At 42.2% G+C, this 20,486-nt stretch overlaps 1 protein-coding gene across 1 annotated transcript in view; it reads right to left on the bottom strand.

The window, feature by feature from the left end:
• LOC126156902 (gustatory and pheromone receptor 32a-like) overlaps positions 1-19,998 on the bottom strand; it is a 36,654-nt gene extending 16,656 nt beyond the window's left edge. Inside the window, exon 1 of the mRNA XM_049916340.1 lies at positions 19,829-19,998. Within this exon, the coding sequence (XP_049772297.1) occupies positions 19,829-19,998 (170 nt within the window). The remainder of the gene's footprint in view (positions 1-19,828) is intronic.
• Positions 19,999-20,486: the final 488 nt, after the last annotated feature.

Below are 20,486 nucleotides of genomic sequence, written 5' to 3' on the forward strand. Positions count from 1 at the left end.
CTAATTCACAAGTAGTACCGAATATCAATCTTCCATAGTCATATTGTACAGCATAACTCCTGAAGCTCAACTAAAAAACTTATGTGTTTGATTATTTTTTTATATTTAATTCTTCTTTGTAACTGCAGGGTGAACAAGAGTCAAAGGTGTCTGCACATGTATGTATCAAACTTTTGGAGACTTTGGAAACTGTAGAATACGCAGTTCCAGTAAAGTAACGGCATAATTCTTGTGGCAACAGTAAGAGCCGAACGAATCAAAGTAGTAGGGGCGATAATCAAGGTTCTCCTTTAACATATGCCATCCACTGAGTTCAAATACTCCCTTAATGCCTAAATTTACAATTTATCATTCATTAGTTTTCCACATACTCTTAGGTCGTGTATTTCACCTCAGCACTCTCTGACATCTTGGAACAGGGAATTTTTGACTAATTTAAGCAGATCCATATTTCTAAACGGCTTGTTGGTCGTTATAACTAGTAGCTTCTTTTAAGGAACAATTCAAGCCATTTGCTGTGTGTTTTCAAATCGAATCGTTTCCCAACAGTCATAGATTCTATGAACCTATTATGTCTTTTCATTTCGTTAAGCTGCTGCTGCCCGTTACCAAAAATATTCTGGCGATAGCTGGAATGGCGCCGGCTAGAGAGCCAATCGCTCATAGTCTCACCAGAGCTGGAATCATGAAGGGAAAGATTCCACATGATGTTCTAAGCAGTGGAAGGACTCTAATCAGTTTTCCTTTTGAGCCTCTTTTACCAGCCGCCGATGATTCCTAAATGCATTTTAAGCACTCTTACATCAGTGACTGATGAAATGAATTCGTAGCTGGAGTGAAATTTAACATTATACCCAGTCTAAGTTTTGCGGGCATTGCTTTATCTACAATGGGTGTGACAAAACACTGGCCAGCAGTACCAATATCCCATCTGTGTATTTCCTGAGGTATGTGTGCTAAAATTCGATCTGCCACACGACGTCCTGGGAGATCTTTGTTTGATGCGTCATATTGACTGCTGGCTTCACCTAACAAACTAATTCCCTCGTAACTATGCACGGATCGTTTCTCAAGCTTTTTTCCTTGAGTGCAATATTTATTTGTTGTTATGTGAAGTTCTATAGGTAGATTGTCAAATTTATTTACTAATTATCTTACCACAGTGCATGTGATGCTGCTGAATTGTTTGAAGTATACATGCCCTATTATACAGCAAACCATTGGCAGCCACCACACTGTTTTGCCATGGTAGGAAGTAAAGTAATTTAACAAGAGCCTTATTTCGTTGTCGCTTTATGACATTTTCATTAGTCACTGCAAAAGATAATGATGGATAACTGGTACACACAATTTGCATTGTGCTTAGCTCACATGCTGGGATTTATGTTCTTATATGTAAATGTGAATAAATATTTCGGATGAAGCTTTGTTATGACATATTTGAACTTTCTTTTGACATCTAGTAGTTACACTATTTGCAGGTAGAGATAATTATACTTCTTGACATTATGGTTTTCCACATGTTTGTGGTATCCTTTGAGACTCTCTTCTGTGCTATGTTATTACAATGTGCATATTTTGTGAACATGTTTTGAGTGAAACTATGTATTATTTTGACATGTTTCTCGAGTACCTTAGTTCTGAGTTATATTCTTTATGGCTAGATACATGGGTTGCTTATTGATGGCCATGGTAAACAAGATTTTAATGTATGATTTACCCTCTACCAGGCACTTAAATGTGAATTGCAGAGTAATTATGTAGATGTAGATCTCTATGATAACTGTCATATGCTCTCTGATGATTGGTGTTGTATGTTTATTCTCACCTGATTTAATCCAAGAACAATTTCATTGTTGCAGAACTTAATGGAAGAAGTACATTGATAATCATCCACATGTGTCTACGAATACACTGAATCTATAACTACAATACCAGCCATTTTTGCCCTAATGATAGTGTTTTGTGGTAAATTAACATATGTTTCCACTTTTATTCATGTGAATTGATATGATTTCAGTACCATACGGTACACAGACAGTTTAAAATGCTTTTAGCATTTATTTATGTAATTTGGAATGTGCTCAGTGCACAAACTTCTTCTGGTAATCTGGAGGTGTTTTTTAATATTATTTTTATGTGAATTGACTTTCTGCCGAATGAATACAACAGATTACTGTACTGGCTTTTAAGAGTCGTTTCTACTATGATTTTGTGTGTACACTTCATTATGTCTTTGCAGTTTTGAGATATTAAGACTAACAAAGTCTTTTTTTTTACTTTAATAAATTTCTTTTGACATGAAGTTTTAAGCTTATATTTCATGACTTACCTAGGCTATTACATGTTATTTTATCAGTACTTTTTTTTATTACTCTGAATTAATAATTATCATTTGATAGGAACACGGAATACCATTTATGTGAATAGAAATAAATTATTTGTAGTACTACGACGTCTGCATTTTTCTTCCCATTGGGCAGAGGGTGATGAAACGGGACAAATATAGTCTACTTTCATCGTTTATGCTGTGAAATTTGTGATAGAAATTGTTGCAAGCGGTTAAGTGCTTTTAAATTTCTCTTATCGCTGCTTCTTGACTGCCACAACCCAAGGTGAAGGAAAATGCTCACGTGTTCTTTTATTTATTTACTCCTTACTGTTCGTCTTTATTCCTCCCATTCCCTCGTCTATGAGGGTGAATTGAATAATAAAGTTTGCTACTATGCTTCAAATATGTTCCACCTGAGTCAGAGAGAAGTGTAATGATGTAGGCTTGGGCCGACAACTTAACTTCTTTTAGTCTTAACAGGTTCAAAAACGTTGCTTTGAGACAGAGCACAGCATAACTGCTCAACCCTCCTCCTTGTAATGCGTAGGGATTGCCAGACACTGCTCCCTCTCACCCTTTCCTTCCCTCATTGGCTCTGGACACGCTAGGACACAAAGTGAAGAGAGGCTCTGGCTTCCAAGACTTGGTGACTCATGCACAATTTTGGCATGCTCTGCTACGTGCAGTTGAACAAAGCGTTTGTAGATCGGATTCAAATTCCCTCTTCACTAATTAGACTCAGTTGTACTGTGATTGAGAGTATATGTGTCACACTAGTTAGTTTCACGTAAGACTGCGATTTTTGAACTTGGATTTTCTCGTGCTGCTGCAGTTACGACGCCATGCTTTATAGAAGTTCAGGTGACGCTCTCATTCTCTGAAATTAATATCCATTTGTTACTTTACAAATGATTGGCATTTACCACCATGTGTTTTTGAATTTATTGCTTATCTATCTTATACTAGATAATTAAGTCGATCTATTTACCCTGATTCCAGTAATATCACAGTGGGCTGTAGAGTTCAGATACCAAAGGTCTTGTAAGCTTTCGAGTGACTAAGATTTCGGTTATACATCTATTAGGTTCTTCACGGCGCGCACTATCTTTCAACACCATGAACGAAGTTTACATAAACATTGGTGGTAACCGAGGTGGCGGTAAATAGATAACAACATATTTTCGCGTAATGAATCAATACGCTGTTAATCTATGTTACTTACATACGTAATATGTATAAAATATACACATTATATATGTATATAAGCGCAGCAGAGGACGCGCAGCAGAAAAGCAGCAACACAAGCTGAAAAACTGCAAATTAATTTTCTCTTTGTCTTTTGTTCACGTGCTTCTGCAAAGAAGTGAACTGTACGTGTGTATTTTAGTGTATAGACTAGTGGTTAGAAAATTAATCGTCGTTTTTGTTTTTGCGTAAGTCTTGTGAATATCCTTGTGTAGGGTAGCTTACTAGTGTAAATTTTCCCGTCGCCAGAAACTCCATGACGCCACTAAGTTTTAATTTTGTGCTAGTAGACACCACACAGTTTAGATCAGTGAATGCTAGTTTGAATATTTATCTCGTGCACTAACTTTTAGCCATATAGGATTTCTAATAACAAGTATCTGTAAATACATCGACTTCAGTAGAGAAACTTATTTGTGTTTAATAGCTTGCGTCTCAGAGTACAGTGAGGTATCTGCACAGCAACTTTTACAGTTACTTTGTTCTCCCTTGGTATATTTTGAAACTCAGTAGCAAAGCAGACACAAGTAATCTTAATAGCTCATCAGAAATTAATAAGTTGCCTCCTGTTCTGCTCGACGGTATTCCAGTACCATATCAGAAAACAGTAAAGAACTTGGGTGTAACTTTGGACGAGACTCTCAACTGGGCAGACAATACAGTCGCAGTGCGCTGGAAGACGTCCGCTTGTCTCTACGCTCCCAAAAAGTTTCGGAACGTATTTCCACAGGACGTGAAACGCCAGCTCGTGCAAGCACTCGTTCTACCGAAACTCCACTATTGTGATGTAATTCAAGAGGACATGAGTACTGAAAACAAAAGACGGTTAGAACTAACCGTGAATGCCTGTGTGAGTTACACCTGTACCATTCGCCGATGTGATCATGTTAGTGCTTCATACTTCCATTTAGGATGGCTGCGACAGGAATTACGTGACTACCACACTCTATGTGTACTTCACCGGCTCCTCCTCGCGCAAATATCCCAGTAATTGCTTCAGAGAATAAACACCTTTCACGCCTTCATAATCGAAACACGACGTCACTGTTATTTGGTATCCTAACTCTGCCCACTCACAAAACAAAAACATTTGCAAACTCCTTCTCTGTTGCCACTGTCCGCCTTTGGAACAAACTGCCCGTTACCTTGTGCAAAATTCAATCCCCTCCTGCTTTTAAGAAGAAATTGAAGGATTTCCTACTATTATCCTCATAAAGTTTTCGACAAAATTAATGTACAAAGCCAATCCTCCCCTCTGTCAAATAGCAAAACTTGATCCTTTCTCTTCTTCCTCTTCTTCTGTCTCCATTAGCCACGTAGTCTTCTTTTCCCTAGTATTTCCTTAACTGTGTTTCATCATATCCCTGTTCTTCCTCTCCCGTCGCCATTAGTCTCCCTCATACCCCCTGCTGCACTCCTAGAATCTCTCTCTATCATAATGTTTAATTATAGCAGTACTCATCATCTACGAATATAAACTGTATGTGTATGTATTTTTCCAAGTGTACCTATGTAACTGTTTATTTGACTTATTTTACTAGATGTAGTTTAACATGCCTACTGAAACATATGAAATCAAAATAAGTAGAATGCCTGGTCAGATGTAAGAGAGGGCCTGATGGCCCTAATCGTGCCAGATAAATAAATAAATAAATAAATTTGATGTATCATATCTACTTTATACACAGTACTATATGGCTATGGACTGTGCTTGTTGTGAGCGAATACAAGGAGAGTATGCTACTCTCCGTTTTGGCTACCGTCGACAAGTTCTAGCTAATGCTCGAAGTTGCGGTAACGTCGGGGCGCCAGTGACGAGACCTGAGACACCTCTTGTATCACTGGAATCCCCTGGTGGCCGGGACGTCACTGCGGCTTCTGATACACAACATCTGACAGGTCCGTCTTCACTCTAGAATGGGTGGCACACAGTGGAGGATTCGCGTGTCACTGGGTGGTAGGCGGAAGAGGGAGCAGGCCGTGCGGCTATATCTTAGCAACAGGTACGAGAAGCTGTCCAGTGTTGATGATGACTCTGAGCCAGCACGAGATGCCTCTCCTGTTGTGCCAGCGGTCGATTTTCCTGCCCAGTCTGGACAAGTACAGAGGGTGGGTATACTAGACATTGGGAGCTCCAATGTTAGGAGGGTGTGGAACCCCTCAGTGAGATAGCAGGCAAGGTGGGAAAGAATTCCAGTGTGCAATCGGTATGTTTCCCGGGAGGTCTCATCCGTGGAGTGGAGGAAACCCTGTCGGCGGCTATCGAGGCACTGTGTGCAACCGGAAGCATGTAGTGGCACATGTCGGCACGAATGCCGCCTGCCGCTTAGGTTCTGAGGCCATAGTCGGCTCCTTTCGGCGGCTGGTTCATTTGGTGAAGGCAACTAGCAACGCACGCGGGGTGCAGGCTAAGCTGTGTTTTTGTAGCATCGTACCCAGAGTTGATCGCGGTCCTCTGGTTTGGAGCAGAGTGGAAAGTCTAAACCACAGTCTCAGAAGACTCTGCGACGATATCGGATGCGTATTTCTCGACCTCCGCTATCGGGTGCAGAAATGTTGGCTTCCCCTCAATAGATCAGGCGCGCGCTACACGTAGGAAGCGGCTACTAGGGTAGCGGAGTACGTGTGGCGTGCACATGGGGCTTTTTTACGTTAGTGAACCCCTCCTTTGGGATCAAAGACGATTTGCCTGTTAAACCAGCCACAGCGACCTCAGATAATCTTGGTCCTCGCAGATCAGAGACAGAAAAGACTAATATTATTTTAGTAAACTGCAGAAGCATGCAAGTAAAGGTCCCAGAATTAGTACCGCCTACTGAAGGTTATAATGCACAGATAGTATTGGTAACAGAAAGCTGGTTGAAACCAGACGTCAACGACAATGAAATCCTAAGTTCAGATTGGAATGTTTATTGTAAGGACAGGTTCGTCGCCAATGGTGGCAGCGTGTTTATTGCAGTAAAACATTTAATTAAATCATGCGAGGTTATCACGGTTCTGAATGTGGATTAATCTGGGTGAAAGTGAGTATCAAAGGACGGTCAAAAATGGTGATCGGATGCTTCTATAGACCACCTGGGTCAGGATCTGTAGTTGTAGAGCACTTCAGATAGAACTTGCAGAATGTCGTTAGTAATTTTCCTGATGACGCCGTTCTAATAGGGGGTGACTTCAACTTTCCAGGTATAGATTGGGAGTATTATGCCATCAAAACTGGTGTCAGAAATAGGGAATCGTGTGGCATTTTTCTGCATGTCTCGTCCAAAGATTACCTTGAGCAGATAGTTAGAGAACCAACTGGGGAGGGTAATGTCTTAGACCTCCTGGCAACAAACAGACCTGAGCTAATGGAATCAGTTAAATTAGAGGAAGGAATCAGTGATCAGAAGACTGTCACAGCATCTATGACGACGGGTTCTGCAAAAAATGTTAAGAAAGGTAGGAAGATATGTTTGCTCAGTGAGGGTGACAGGATACAAATTTCAGAATAGCTCAGCAGTCAGCATCAAATACTCGGTAATTAGGACGATTATGCGGAGAATAAATAGAAAAGATTCAAAGGCATCGTTCAATATGCTCTAGACAAGTATATTCCGAATAAGGTATTAAGAGATGGGAAACACCCACCGTGGTTTAATAGCCGCGGTAGAAAAGCGCTACGTAAACAGAGAGCAATTCATCTCAGATTCAAGAGAAGTAAAAGCGCAACTGACAAACAAAAGCTGAACGAAGCGAAAATGAGCGTAAGGAGAGTAGTGAGAGAAGCGTTCAATGATTTTGAAAGTAAGACGTTATCAGCTGACTTGAGAAAAACCCTAAGAGATTTTGGTCGTACGTACAATCAGTAAGTGGGTCAAAATCATCTATTCATTCTCTCAGCGCCCACACCGGCACCGAAACGGAAGATAACAGAGACAAGGCCGAAATACGGAATTCGTTCTAACGAAGTTATTTCACCACAGAAGGTCGTAACACTGGCCCTCTTTTCAATCGTCGTACGATATTGACACAACCGATCGTGGAATTGGAAAGCAGCTACAATCGCTTAGAAGCGGAAAGGCCTCAGGACCAGAAGAGATTCCTATAAGATTCTATAAAGATTATGCGGGAGAACTTGCGCCCCTTCTATCAGTTATTTGTCGTAGATCGCTTGAGCAACGAAAGCTACCTAAAGACTGCAAAAATTCCAGGTCGTTCCTGTTTTTAAGATAGACCGTAAGACAAATGGCTCTGAGCACTATGGGACTTAACTGATGTGGTCATCAGTCCCCTAGAACGTATTAAATCTAACTAACCTAAGGACATCACACACATCCATGCCCAAGTCAGGATTCGAACCTGCGACCGTAGCGGTCACGCGGTTCCAGACTGTAGCGCCTAGAACCGCACGGCCACTCCGACCGGCAGACCGTAAGACAGATCCACACAATTATAGATCTATATCGTTGGCGTCAATCTGTTGTAGGATTATGGAACGTGTTTTATGCTCAAGACTTATGACGGTTTTGGGAAATGAACATCTCGTCTATAAAAATCAACGTGGTTTCGGAAAACATCCTGCGAATCTCAGCTCGCACTGTTTGTCCATGAGGTCCACAGCGCAGTGGACAGCGACGCTCTGGTTGGTGCTATGTTCCTTGATGTCAGTAAGGCATTTGACACCGTCCCGCATTGCCGTTTAATGAAAAAAATACTAACTTACGGAGTATCGGAGCAGACTTGCTACTGGATTCAAGACTTTCTTGCACACAGGACACACCACGTCGCTCTTAACGGAACTAAACCGACAGATGTAATGGTGGTTTTCGTAGTACCACAGGGAAGAGTGATAGGACCATTGCTGTTTACAGTATATATAAATGATCTAGTAGAAAGCGTCGGATGCTCATTAAGGCTATTCGCAGATGATGCAGTTGTCTATACTAAAGTAGCAATGCCAGAAGATTGCACTACGACCTGCAGAGAATTGATGAATGGTGCAGTCTCTGGCATTTGATCCTGAACGTAAATGAATGTAACATATTGTGCATATATAGGAAAAGAAGTTCACAACTCTACAGCTACACTATTGATGACAAACAGGTGGAGACAGCGTCTGCCGTCAAATATCTAGGCATAACTATCCTGAGCGACCTTAAGTGGAATGACCACATAAAAAAGATAGCTGGAAAAGCAGACACCAGACTCAGATTCATAGTAAGAATCGTAAGGAAATGTATCTCACCCACGAAAGAAATGGCTTATGAAGTGCTTGTTCGCCCGATTCTTGAGTATTGTTCATCTGTCTGGGATCCCTGTCAGGCAGAATTGATAGAGGAGATGGGAAGATCCAACGAAGAGAGGCACGTTTCGTCACGGGATCGTTTAGCTGGCGATAGAGCGTTACGGACATGCTAAACAAACTCCACTGGCAGACGTTGCAAGAGAGGCGTTGTGCATCTCGGGGTAATTTACTACTGAAACTTCGGAACAGTACTTTTCAGGTGGAGTCGGACAACATGTTACTTCTCCCCACGTACATCTCGCGTATTGACCACGAGGAGAAAATTCGAGAAACTAGAGCCAATGTAAAGGCTTACAGACAATCATTCTCGCCACGCACTATTCGCGAGTAGAACGGGGTTGGAGGGATCAGATAGTGTTACCGAAAGTACCCTCCGCCATACACCGTTAAGTGGCTTGTGGAGTATGTTGTAGATGTAGATTACGTGTTTAGTGATGACCACATGGTGCAACCACATGGAAACCATCCTTGCACTGACTTCTCTCTCTATACCTCCTCAATGAACAGTTTGTATTAGTAAGCCAGCAATAATTGCATACATGCACATTTCTTCACAGAACATATGTTAAGGAGGCTGAATTTACGTCCTTTCCAGCCCTCTCCACAGTGTGAATACAGACTGCGTAGAGGAATTTACAGTTCCATTGTCGTTTGAAGGTGTAGAGACTAATATGAATCTCCATGAATGATAATAAATCAGATATACAGATGAAAGGTTTTGCAATAATCCATACACCCACTAATCCACCGCCTATTTCACATTGCATCATATTTAACAAATCAGGAGCTGTTTTAATTGTGAAGAACTTGAGATCTAATAGTTACAAGAAAAGTCTACCTCCTTCATCAACTATTAATTATATTTTTGCACAGCTCATACCACTATTTTGTAGATTAGCTTGTATGTCAATCATGTAAGAAACTAGGATTCAAAAGACGTTATCCATTGCATGACGTTTATTTTGACTGATTAATCTTTGGATCATAACTGATAGACTGGTGTTTGAATGAGCAAACGTCTTATGGGCACTCAAATAGCTTGTGCATGAGCTGGCCGCTCTGTCAGATGTAGCATAGGGATCATCACTGTAAGCACCAACCACTGAGATTAATCGCACATTAATTCAAAGGTTTCGTGAGAGCTTGTAAATAACATCAAGAATGATAGATAAGGGGTAGCTTTTCTATGGTAGAGAGGGAAACGTTTTTATCTTAGCAGAAAGACTTAGATACATTGAAGATGTGAATATTGTGAGAGAATGCTTGGTGGTTGAGGGGAAATGGCCCAGCTTGTGCAGCGCAGATCTGATGTGTTCAGTAGATAGCGGGATGGGCGGCCATTACACCTCACTATCAGTCATCACAGTACAGGAGTACTGAGTCAGATGGTGTCACATAACCATCGATAGCATGCAGCATGAGTGGAGTGATGTCACGCACCGGTTGGTGCTGTAGCAGTGCATTTGGTTCCATTGAGAATAGCGTGATGCTAAAGGTGAGTCAGTGGTGGCAGCATGACCGTGGTAATCTGGTAGTTTGACCACAAACGTCTCCACTACCACTCAGTTTCATTGCTGGATAATCTCAGTGCAGGATCGACAAGGGCACTGATGTGGAGACCCTCCCCTGCTCTTATGTTGAATTTACCGACATTTATACATAGGAACGGATTCCAAACTCAGAACACATGAAATCTGACAAACATGGAGGCAGGGCCACTATCCTTCATTCACGATCTTAGATTATGCCATCACAAGCCAGGGGAATCTGACAGCCTTGCAGACTGAAACAGTAACCACCTGTTCCATCACCTTGGCTTCTGTACTAAACCCAAGTAACCTTCTTGGATTTAAACCACCAGGAAAATTGCCCATTTTTGAATGTTTTGCTAATTTATGTTTAGGATAACTGTGAATGGACCATTATCTTGGATTGCACCATTAAATGATTATCATAACTGAGAAATTTTACATTTCTCCACCTTTTTTTTTAATTTTACACCATTTTATGCATAGAGGAATTGGCCTCTTTTAGATGTTTGGCAGATGGAGAGGAGGGGCAAATCTTGCAACAATGCATGGTGAAATTATTGATGACGTCATCAGAAACCAGCATTAATGCAAAGTGGGATAAATCTGGCTCAGTTACATGAATTTAGGTTGTCCTCCATGTTATAACAAAACTGTAAATAGTGGCCCTACAGTACAGTGACACTGTAAGAAGTTGCCCTCCATTTTGCAGTAAAACTGTACAAGTTGCCCCACATTCAGTAAAACTCCATGTCAAACTTTAACGAGTTGTCTCATGTTACAGAGAAACTAACAAGGTGCCCTCGCTGTTGCATCAAAACTGTAACAAACTGCTCAATGTTACAGTGCAACTGAAAGAAGTTGCCCTATGTTACAGCTAAACAGAAACAAGTCGCCCTCTACAAAACAGCAAAAATGTAACAAGTTGCCACATCTGACAGTGAAACTGTTGCCTCCCATGTCTGAGAAAATTTATTACAACTTGTCCCAAGTTATTGTATTATGTATTGTAAATATTTCCCAGTGTAGCTATTGTGATTTGTATATATATATTAGATCTGCAGACACTACAAGATACACCCTTCAGTAATTTTTAAGATAAATACTTTTGAAGATGACACAAAAAATTTCAGATTATTGGCGTACTTTTGAGCACGGGGTTACATAGTATTCGATTTTAATGACAGCTAAAATACTAGGCGGGTAAAATACTATGCTCTCTTTAGAGGAGACGAGTGTATAAAGGGACAAGGAGGGGATGGAGAGGGTGTGGTTTACCAAGTGATAATGGTGATGTCATCGATGTGAGAGTGTTGTTTATCGCCATGTGGGATTGTGACATTATTACCCTTGCATGTAGACAACCAACACTGTCACTTGCACTTGATATGAGTAATATCGCAAGATCAAATATCGTATTTAAGTGCAAAGTACACTATAGCTGTAATAGATATAGCACTTCTCAATCAGTATTCTATACTTAGTTCACTTCCTTCAATTGGACAAGTCTGGTAATTTTGATTATTACAGTATCACAGGTGAATCTTATGACTGATATATTTTTAACCTGTTCCTTTACATGTTACGAAAAACTCTGAATATGAAAAGGTAGATTGAATAAAAAATGAGGAAGTGCTGTATCGATATAGGAAAATGAGAAATTTATAACACAACTTGACTGAAAAAAGGAATCGTTTGATGGGGCAGACCCTGAAGCATCATGGAATTATCAATTTGATAATGAAGGAACTGTGGATAGCAAAAGTTGTAGAGGCAGACCAAGGCTCGAATACAGTAGTAGTTCCAAATAGATGTAGAGTCTGGTAGTTACACAGAGATGAAGAGGCTTGTACGGGACTCAGTATATTGGAGAGTGGCACGAAAATAATCTTCAGGCTTAAGACGACAACAGCAAAGTTGAATTAAGCATCAATTATTTGACTTCTACTCTAAATTAGTATGGTGACTGATGATGAGCTCCCAAGAAAGTCGAGCAGCTGTTAACTAAATCTGTATGTATTCATCTGTACTCCACAAGACGTCTCATGGTGCAGGGCGGAGGGTATTTCTTGTCTTGCTTACAGAGTTAATCCATTATTGCTGACGTGAGAGGACTTACTGCTGTGTCATAGGGAAGCAAATTTCTCTTGTTGTGCTGTAATCAAAGAGCATAAACAAGAGTCTCCCATGCCCAAAAAGAGCACAATTTGAGTCGTAGCTCATGTGTTTCAATGGCACTTGGAAATGGCTACAGGGTCCAAGGGAGTGGTGGGTGAGCAAGGTTGCACAACAAAATCAACAAGATGAAGCTGCCACTGGATGTTGTGACCTTTGGGTCGAAGTCTGTGCGTTAACACTTCGGGAGTCGGAGTTTTGTGATCCATCGTGATCAACGAGGATGCTTTTTCAGTACAGTATGACATTCGAATGGTGTTTCTGTGGACATTCGAATGGTGTTTCTGTGCTGGGACGTAGTATTTTGCTAAAGCGTTTTGCAATTTTATGATTGTGCACGTGCTCCTTAGGGAGACACCATTACCATACTGTGGGGTCGGTAGCTACATGGGAAGAGGTGTTAAACCAAAGTGACGGACTTGCAAAGGCGGAACCGGGGAGAGATCGCATTTCCTTCCATGAAAATTTTGCTGTTACCTGATAACTTTGAACTCTATCTCTGTGACGCTGAGTGGCGGTTATAGGTATATGATCTTATAATGCTAGAGATACCACCCCATAAGTCAGTTTTCAGAAAGTGGTATTCACTCTGGAGTAGACAAATGTTCATCACCGTCCCATGTGCCAAAACGAAGTTGGCGACCATTAGTTATTATAGTTTGGTGTTGTAGTTGCAAGAGTTACAGAGTAATACGTGAAGCAGTTAGTGGCATAATTTGTCCAGCAGGCAGCATATCGCTCAAAGTTCATTCCAGTCACGGCCGCAACTTCACGGGTAGGACGGAAGCTCCAAGGAAGGACAAAAGAACGTCTCATGTAGACAACAACATTATCCGTGCACAGCTTTTAGTTACTTCTGACGCTACCCACTGGTTGGTTGGTTGGTTGTTTCGGGGAAGGAGACCAGACAGCGAGGTCATCGGTCTCATCGGATTAGGGAAGGACGGGGAAGAAAGTCGGCCGTGCCCTTTGAAAGGAACCATTCCGGCATTTGCCTGGAGCGATTTAGGGAAATCACGGAAAACCTAAATCAGGATGGCCGGACGCGGGATTGAACCGTCGTCCTCCCGAATGCGAGTCGCTACCCACTGAGTCTTTTATATATAGGATGGTCGGAAAATGTCTGAAACGCTCGTAGGGGTGCTGCAGGGCAGGTTGCACCGTGATATAAATGTTAAGAAAAAATTCGATACGTTTCACCGTTTCCGAGTTATGAAGCAGTGAATGTAGCCAATCGGGGCGTCGCGCGCTCACATTCAAGCGGCCTGCCAGGGGCGGTGTTACCTAACGAGAGCTTTGTTTGGTTAGCAGAAACTTGAATTCGCGCGCGCAACGACCTTACTGGCTAACTTCAATGCTAAATAACTCGGAAACGGCGCAACGTATAGCATTTATTTCTTAACATTTATGTCTCAGTACAATCTGCCCTACAACATCACGACAAGGGTTGCAGACATTTTCTGACCACCCTGTATATTTTGAACAGTAATGGCCCTCTGAAAATCCTGGGGTACACTCAAAGCTACATTTAGACGTAAAGATTTCTCTCCATTAAGACTGGTGTGACAGCTGATGTGATTGGTGGCTGTAAACTTAATGAAAATTACGTTGGCTAAAAATATACTGCTGACCATTAAAACGACGAAACTATGAACAAAGTGTAAAGAGTTAATAGCATGGTTCACATTAACGAATTGGGGTAGCGTTATTTGGCTGTGCCAGCATGGTTTAGTTGCCATCACACCCAGGCATTGTAGTTCTATTGCTGCTGCAGGGCAGACACGTAACCATCAAATGAAGAGAGTAGCAGCAACAGGATTTATGGGTTAAAATAAAATTCTTTATTGATACATCAAGCTGGAACACACAAATATGCATACGGTCGTCCAGTGAATACGTCCGGTCATTGACCCATGGTATCTTGGTGTCTGATGCAGGAGGGGAAGATGTGTATTTAGTCCTCTTACACTGTTGAGGCAGTGCGCTGATGCTGTATGGTCCTGATGGTTGTGGTGACAGCCAGTTCATGCCAGTCCAGCATTTTTGCAGGCTGGAGCCACTGTAGCGGCGACTAAGTGAATCCACAGGATTGCAATCTGTCGACATTGAGCCCAGCACCCTTGGAGTTGGACCAGGTGCTGCCGGGCGGTGGTTGTTTGACACAGTACAGATATTCGGACATGGCCGAAAGAATAGATACTATCTTCATATAGACAAGGCTTACCGGCCAATGATCCTATTCAGTGCGGATGCACTCACATTGCTCGAACTCTTAAGGGAATCGGTAGATTGACTGCCGCGAGTAATAAGTATAGTGGGCACTGCAAATATAGTGTGTGGGCAGTAAGTTGGGAATGTGAGTCTCACGGGGAGAATGCCAGAGATAAGTTCCTGCAGTCACTCTATCCTCTGTGTCCTCGGTGGCTCAGATAGATAGTCCGTCTGCCATGTAAGCAGGAGATTTTTGGTTCGAGTCCCGATCGGGGCACACATTTTGAACTGTCCCCGTTGATATTTACCAACCCCTGTAAGCAGCAAAAGGTCAGTCCTCGAGAGCTGCAAGATCACCAATGGTATCTGTTCATTCGGACATGTCCGAAAGAACACATATGTCCGAAAGAACAGATACTATCTTCATATAGATTACGGAATCGTCTTACTCGATATTAATTGCTTCCCTTTCCGGGATAGAACAGAATTCCGGACAGTACTAGTCACAGAAACGACCAAAACACAACTCTGCAGAGCACCATGCGCATTAATGAAACCTACTGCGTTGCAGGTACATGGATTTTTCAGTAACAATAACGAAAAACACAGTTTGTTTAGATTCAAAGAAACTGTTGTTTCTTCGATCAACTTCCATGCGAACCACTCGTACTTGATCTTTTATAATGAACTAAACTGCTGCAGAATCACAAAATGTATTACCATGTATTTTCCCTCGATGATCTTTCTCTATTTATCTTTAATCTATCGGGAGCATTTTGAATTTCTGTACTGCGATTTTTCACGTAATCATGATTATAAACATCACAGGGTTAGTAAAGTAATGTTCATTTGGATGGGATATTTTTTACCATACACTCTTGTATTTCGTCTACAAAGATTTGATCGTAAAATGTCCGATCAGTCTATCCTCTCCACAAATCAATAATGTAAAGAATTCTTTCTTGTGGGAAGTACGGAAAAATGACAGAGTTTTGAAGTCTCGTCCTGCAGTACTTTCGTAAACTTCCCTGACTTCGTGCAGGTAACAAATTAATTTTCTTTTTTTAAAAATCCAAACACATTTCCCGAATGGTTTTTGTACACATAAGAAAAGGTAAGTCAATACCTTTTCTGACACTGTGCTGTGCAGGAATGGCTGTTCCTGTTCAGATCGGTTTTCGCTCCTTTTTTTGTAGGTCGACTGGTACTGGCAGCTGGTTTGATCGGTATTAATTACATATCGAGTTAAAAATTATGAATGAGTACTTCCGTCTGCATCTATAATCCTTCCACAGCTACTAATATTTCACTCATCATTGAGAAGTTTTTCGAGCTGTTTAAATATTGGGAATTTTATCTATCAACCAGAAACGGTATACACATTTGATAAAAATGTATCATATCGATTCATTTATTAGTGAAAATGGCTATATTTTGAATAATGTTGCGTGACATACGCTATTTAATGATATTCTGTATAAAGAAATTGAATGAAAAGAGGAACACAGGCAACACGGTTTTTAACCTCTACCGCTAGTGTCGTAGCTGCGAACACTAGCCCCTGCATTGCGTTCGGTCGGTCCAAACATAATTAAAGTTACGGAAATAGGAGGTAAGCCCAGAACTTTAATGTCGAATTTCTCGCAAGGTAGAGACCGTTGTATGAACAGACACTAGCCTAGTATTCCGTACAGGTGTTCTACAACGTACATAAGACTTACCAGAATCCATAATCAACAGGTCTGAGCGAGTCGCAGTATTCAGTCCATACCATGACAAAATGAGAAACTGGCATTTAATGTAATACTTGCGTGGGTATGTAAGTGATAAGTATTTCACCGCAACTGTACATGTAGGATTAACACTTTCTATATGATGTATGCAGTGTATCCCAGTAATGTTGCGACAGAATTAGAGGCGTTGTAGAGTGTGTCTTGAGGAACAAATCGGCAATACGGACCCATGTCCGGTAATATTACTCAGCGACGCTACAGAGCGTCGAGGTTATAGACTCCGGTGCCTTCCACTAGGCCACCCATTCAGCAGCAAACGTGACTTCGTACGGTGAAGGACTGAAGCGCAACTCCTTGCAATGTTGTTTGTTACTCAGTGATCGCGACTAACTGCCACGACCGCCACTGTAGAAGGCATTGCCTCCTATGAATGCGATGCTTTATTGTCACGATTGATGACGGTTTCAGACAAAGGTTTCCATCCGCAGTTTAGTTTTCTCGTGAAACCCTCTAAACTCTGCAATGATTTTAGGTATATAGGAAAAACAAAATAAACTGCAGATAGACACCCCTTTCCGAAACCGTCATCCAACGAGGCACTGATAAGAGACAAGGCCTTTCTACGCAGCAGCAAGCTCGATCTTTACTACTGGCGATCGTGGCAACTGGTCCCGATCACTGAATAACAAACAATATTCCACGTAGATCCGTCAGAGTATAAATTCATGTGTGGCAAAGGCACGGCTCTGTGTGTTGTCCTTAGCGTAAGTTAGTTTACGTTAGATTAAGTAGTGCGTAAGCTTAGGGATCGATGATCTGAGCAGTTTGGTCGCGGAAGGCTTTACCACAAGTTTCCAATTTCCAATTTCCTAGTGGCAGATGCTGACAGCTATAATTTCGACGCTTTCTAGCGTCGTTGAATGACGTTTCCCGACGCGGGCTCCTATCCTCGATATGTTTGTCAAGACACCCTCCACAACCTCTAGAAGCTTGTCGCAACATTTTTGGGGAACACTGCTAAAGAAAAAATGACGTGATGGGGTCTCATTCAGATATAACGTATCAGTAATGTCTGTTTGTGACAAATAACTAGATATTTCCCGCACCATTTGTCTAAAATCTACAGTGATAGCATTGCGGCCAATCAGGACTGTGATTAATCACTCTATTATACTGCTGGTCGTGTTGTTCGGGCTGCCAATTACTGCCATGCGAATATAGAATCTATGGCTTCAGGAAGGCCGCCCACAACGCCACGTGGAACATCAACAGTCGCGAATGCTAGTGCCTACGAGGAGATACATATGTTCACTCTCATGTGCATTACTGTATAAACCCATTACGTATTTTGAATCAGGAAACGAGACTGCTGTTGAATGCTAGACGAGTACCCAGAAGGGCACAGCGACAGTTTCTGGAGCACAAAGGGCTGTCTGCTTGGCAACAGTTTTTGTGGCTTCTCTTGAAATAGCAGTACAGAAAAATGCGCCGACAATACTTGCTACATGATTAATACCAGGTCTTTTTCTGAAACCAGTCCCTATGGGCGTATTTGTGTTTCGAGTCTCCGAGGAGAATGAACGATATGAACGATGTGATATTGCAAAAAAAAATAAATAAATAAATAAATAAAATAAAAATGTTCAAATGTGTGTGAAATCTTATGGGACTTAACTGCTAAGGTCATCAGTCCTTAAGCCTACACACTACTTAACCTAAATTATCATAAGGATAAACACACACACCCATGCTCGAGGGAGACTCGAACCTCCGCCGGCATCAGCCGCACAGTCCATGACTGCAGCGCCTCAGACCGCTCGGCTAATCCAGCGCGGCTGTGATATTGCGATCGTCATCGCAATACGTTCTGTGGAAGCGGTTTCAGGCCACAACCTGCATAATTTTGCAGTCGGGCACTTCAGTAATAGTAGCGTAGCTTACTGCAACACAGAAGTCTACTGTAGCTGTGGACTGGGTTGCTACGTGCTGCATCATAAAACAACTTTCTGCAGCCAGGTACGTCGTGGGTACCGACCTTCTGTCACAATAAACAAGTCCTATGGAAGTACGTGTATCGCTCAGCTAGCAGGTGGCTTCATTCCATCTGCCTCTCATTGGGTACCATCACTCCAGCTAGAGCTTAGAAGTCCTAGGTTCGACTCGGTTGGTCTGCATGCCCCTCACAATCAACTTGGGTCAGTGGCATAGTATACGAATGCATTCATAAGTTCACTGTGCCGAATATATGGACGCTCATCTCGCGTCAGTAAGGCCATCATAACAAACAAGCCACAGTGTGGTGTCTCAGTATTGTATTGCGTCAGTGGACTCATTCACTGCCGCTAGCTGTTGTCAGCATCTAGGCCTCAGCTGTCGTCTTACTGTAAGAGAAGTATCTAATAATAAAATATATTTTTCTGAACCGGCACTCTTGACTGCGAAAACATCGCAATCTTGAAGATCCCATCTCTACAGGGTGCCAGGGGAAGAGTGGCTCTCTTGCACGACTGGAGTCAGGTTAGCAATCAACACAAACTCTGCAGTGCTTCACATGTGGCCAGCAGCTTACATGATGGTATGGTGTTATATAGGGTGTACTCTACGATCACTCCCGATTCAAATGGACTGTAATCTGGGGAACCCCTACTAAATCTGTCACATATTAGACCTGATGGGTGTGACCTATCAATTACACGCCCCTGACATCAATTTTTGGTCACAAGAACACCTGTTTCCTGTTTATATACATCAAAAGAGACAGTGTTTGATCGTCGCCATGGCCATAAAATTCTCCAGGTCTCTCATCCTTGGAAAAATCTGCTCATGGGTTGCTGAGAAACTGGAAGGGCATCACTCGCCATCAACTAACGTTGACGGACACTGGGACAGTGTTGAAGTAGTAGAGAAAGTCGTAACAGTACCTGTCATCCACATCCAAGATCAATTCGACTCAATGTCTGGGCGCATTAGAGATGTTGTTGATGATGCCAGATGTGACACCTCTGTGTACTAAACATAGCACCTTAAGTACTCTCAAGCGACTTACACTGGCACACTGTCGGACTGGATATTTGTGTTGCTATGAATAACTCCCTTTCCTGACTTAACGATACTGCATGGTACCGCTCGACCACATTGACATTTCAGTCCTCTCGGGCGCTAGTCGTATGGCGCACGCCTTATAGGCTACAAATGGAATCCTGTAGCCTTCCGGCAACACTACATACAAGTAATAAATTAAATTTCGTTATTTTCTGCCTATCTGTTGTTGAAATTAGGTATTCAAACTGTGGAGGACTCTGGCACTGTCAGCACATACCTGTTTAGGAGCACATTCTCAACGTTGGAGGGCCTCAACAGCAACAACAGCACCAACTCGTAGCCGCTGTAGACGGCGCCGCAGAAGGTGCCAGCCACCTCCAGCAGTGCTGCGGCACCAGTGTGGGCCTGCAGCAGCTCCGTGGCCCTGTGGAGGGACAGGTGCGCCATCCGCAGTCGCCGCGTCGCTAATTCCCGGTTTCTTGCCTGACCCCAAGCGAGTACCTGCCGGTCATTAATCTTCTCCTGCTGCGCCAGCACGGTGCTCCTTACGTGTTCGTTCAAATTTTTGTACCTCACCCACAGCTCCAGGGACAGACAGATAAGCAGCGAAGATATGCTCAGCTCTAACAACGTAAACGAGAAATACACAATTTGTTTCACCGTTCTTACATAATCAGGGTACAACTGGAAATGACCCATCAGTATCGCCACAAAGAACGCTGCAGTTAATAGAATGAGCCAGGCTACAGACAGGATTGCGCTAAGAACTTTCTTGCCATCTGTGTGTCTCGGACATAAGTAAATATCTACATGACTTAGAGCTTTCGCAAAAGCCCGTAGATGGATGTGCTTCCCAACGAAACCGATACCATACACATAGATTATTTCAAACCACATAATGCACTTTGCTAAAACGTCAGCAACAAATGTGATCT

Source organism: Schistocerca cancellata, chromosome 2 (genome assembly GCF_023864275.1).
Source record: "Schistocerca cancellata isolate TAMUIC-IGC-003103 chromosome 2, iqSchCanc2.1, whole genome shotgun sequence".
NCBI lineage: Eukaryota > Metazoa > Arthropoda > Insecta > Orthoptera > Acrididae > Schistocerca > Schistocerca cancellata.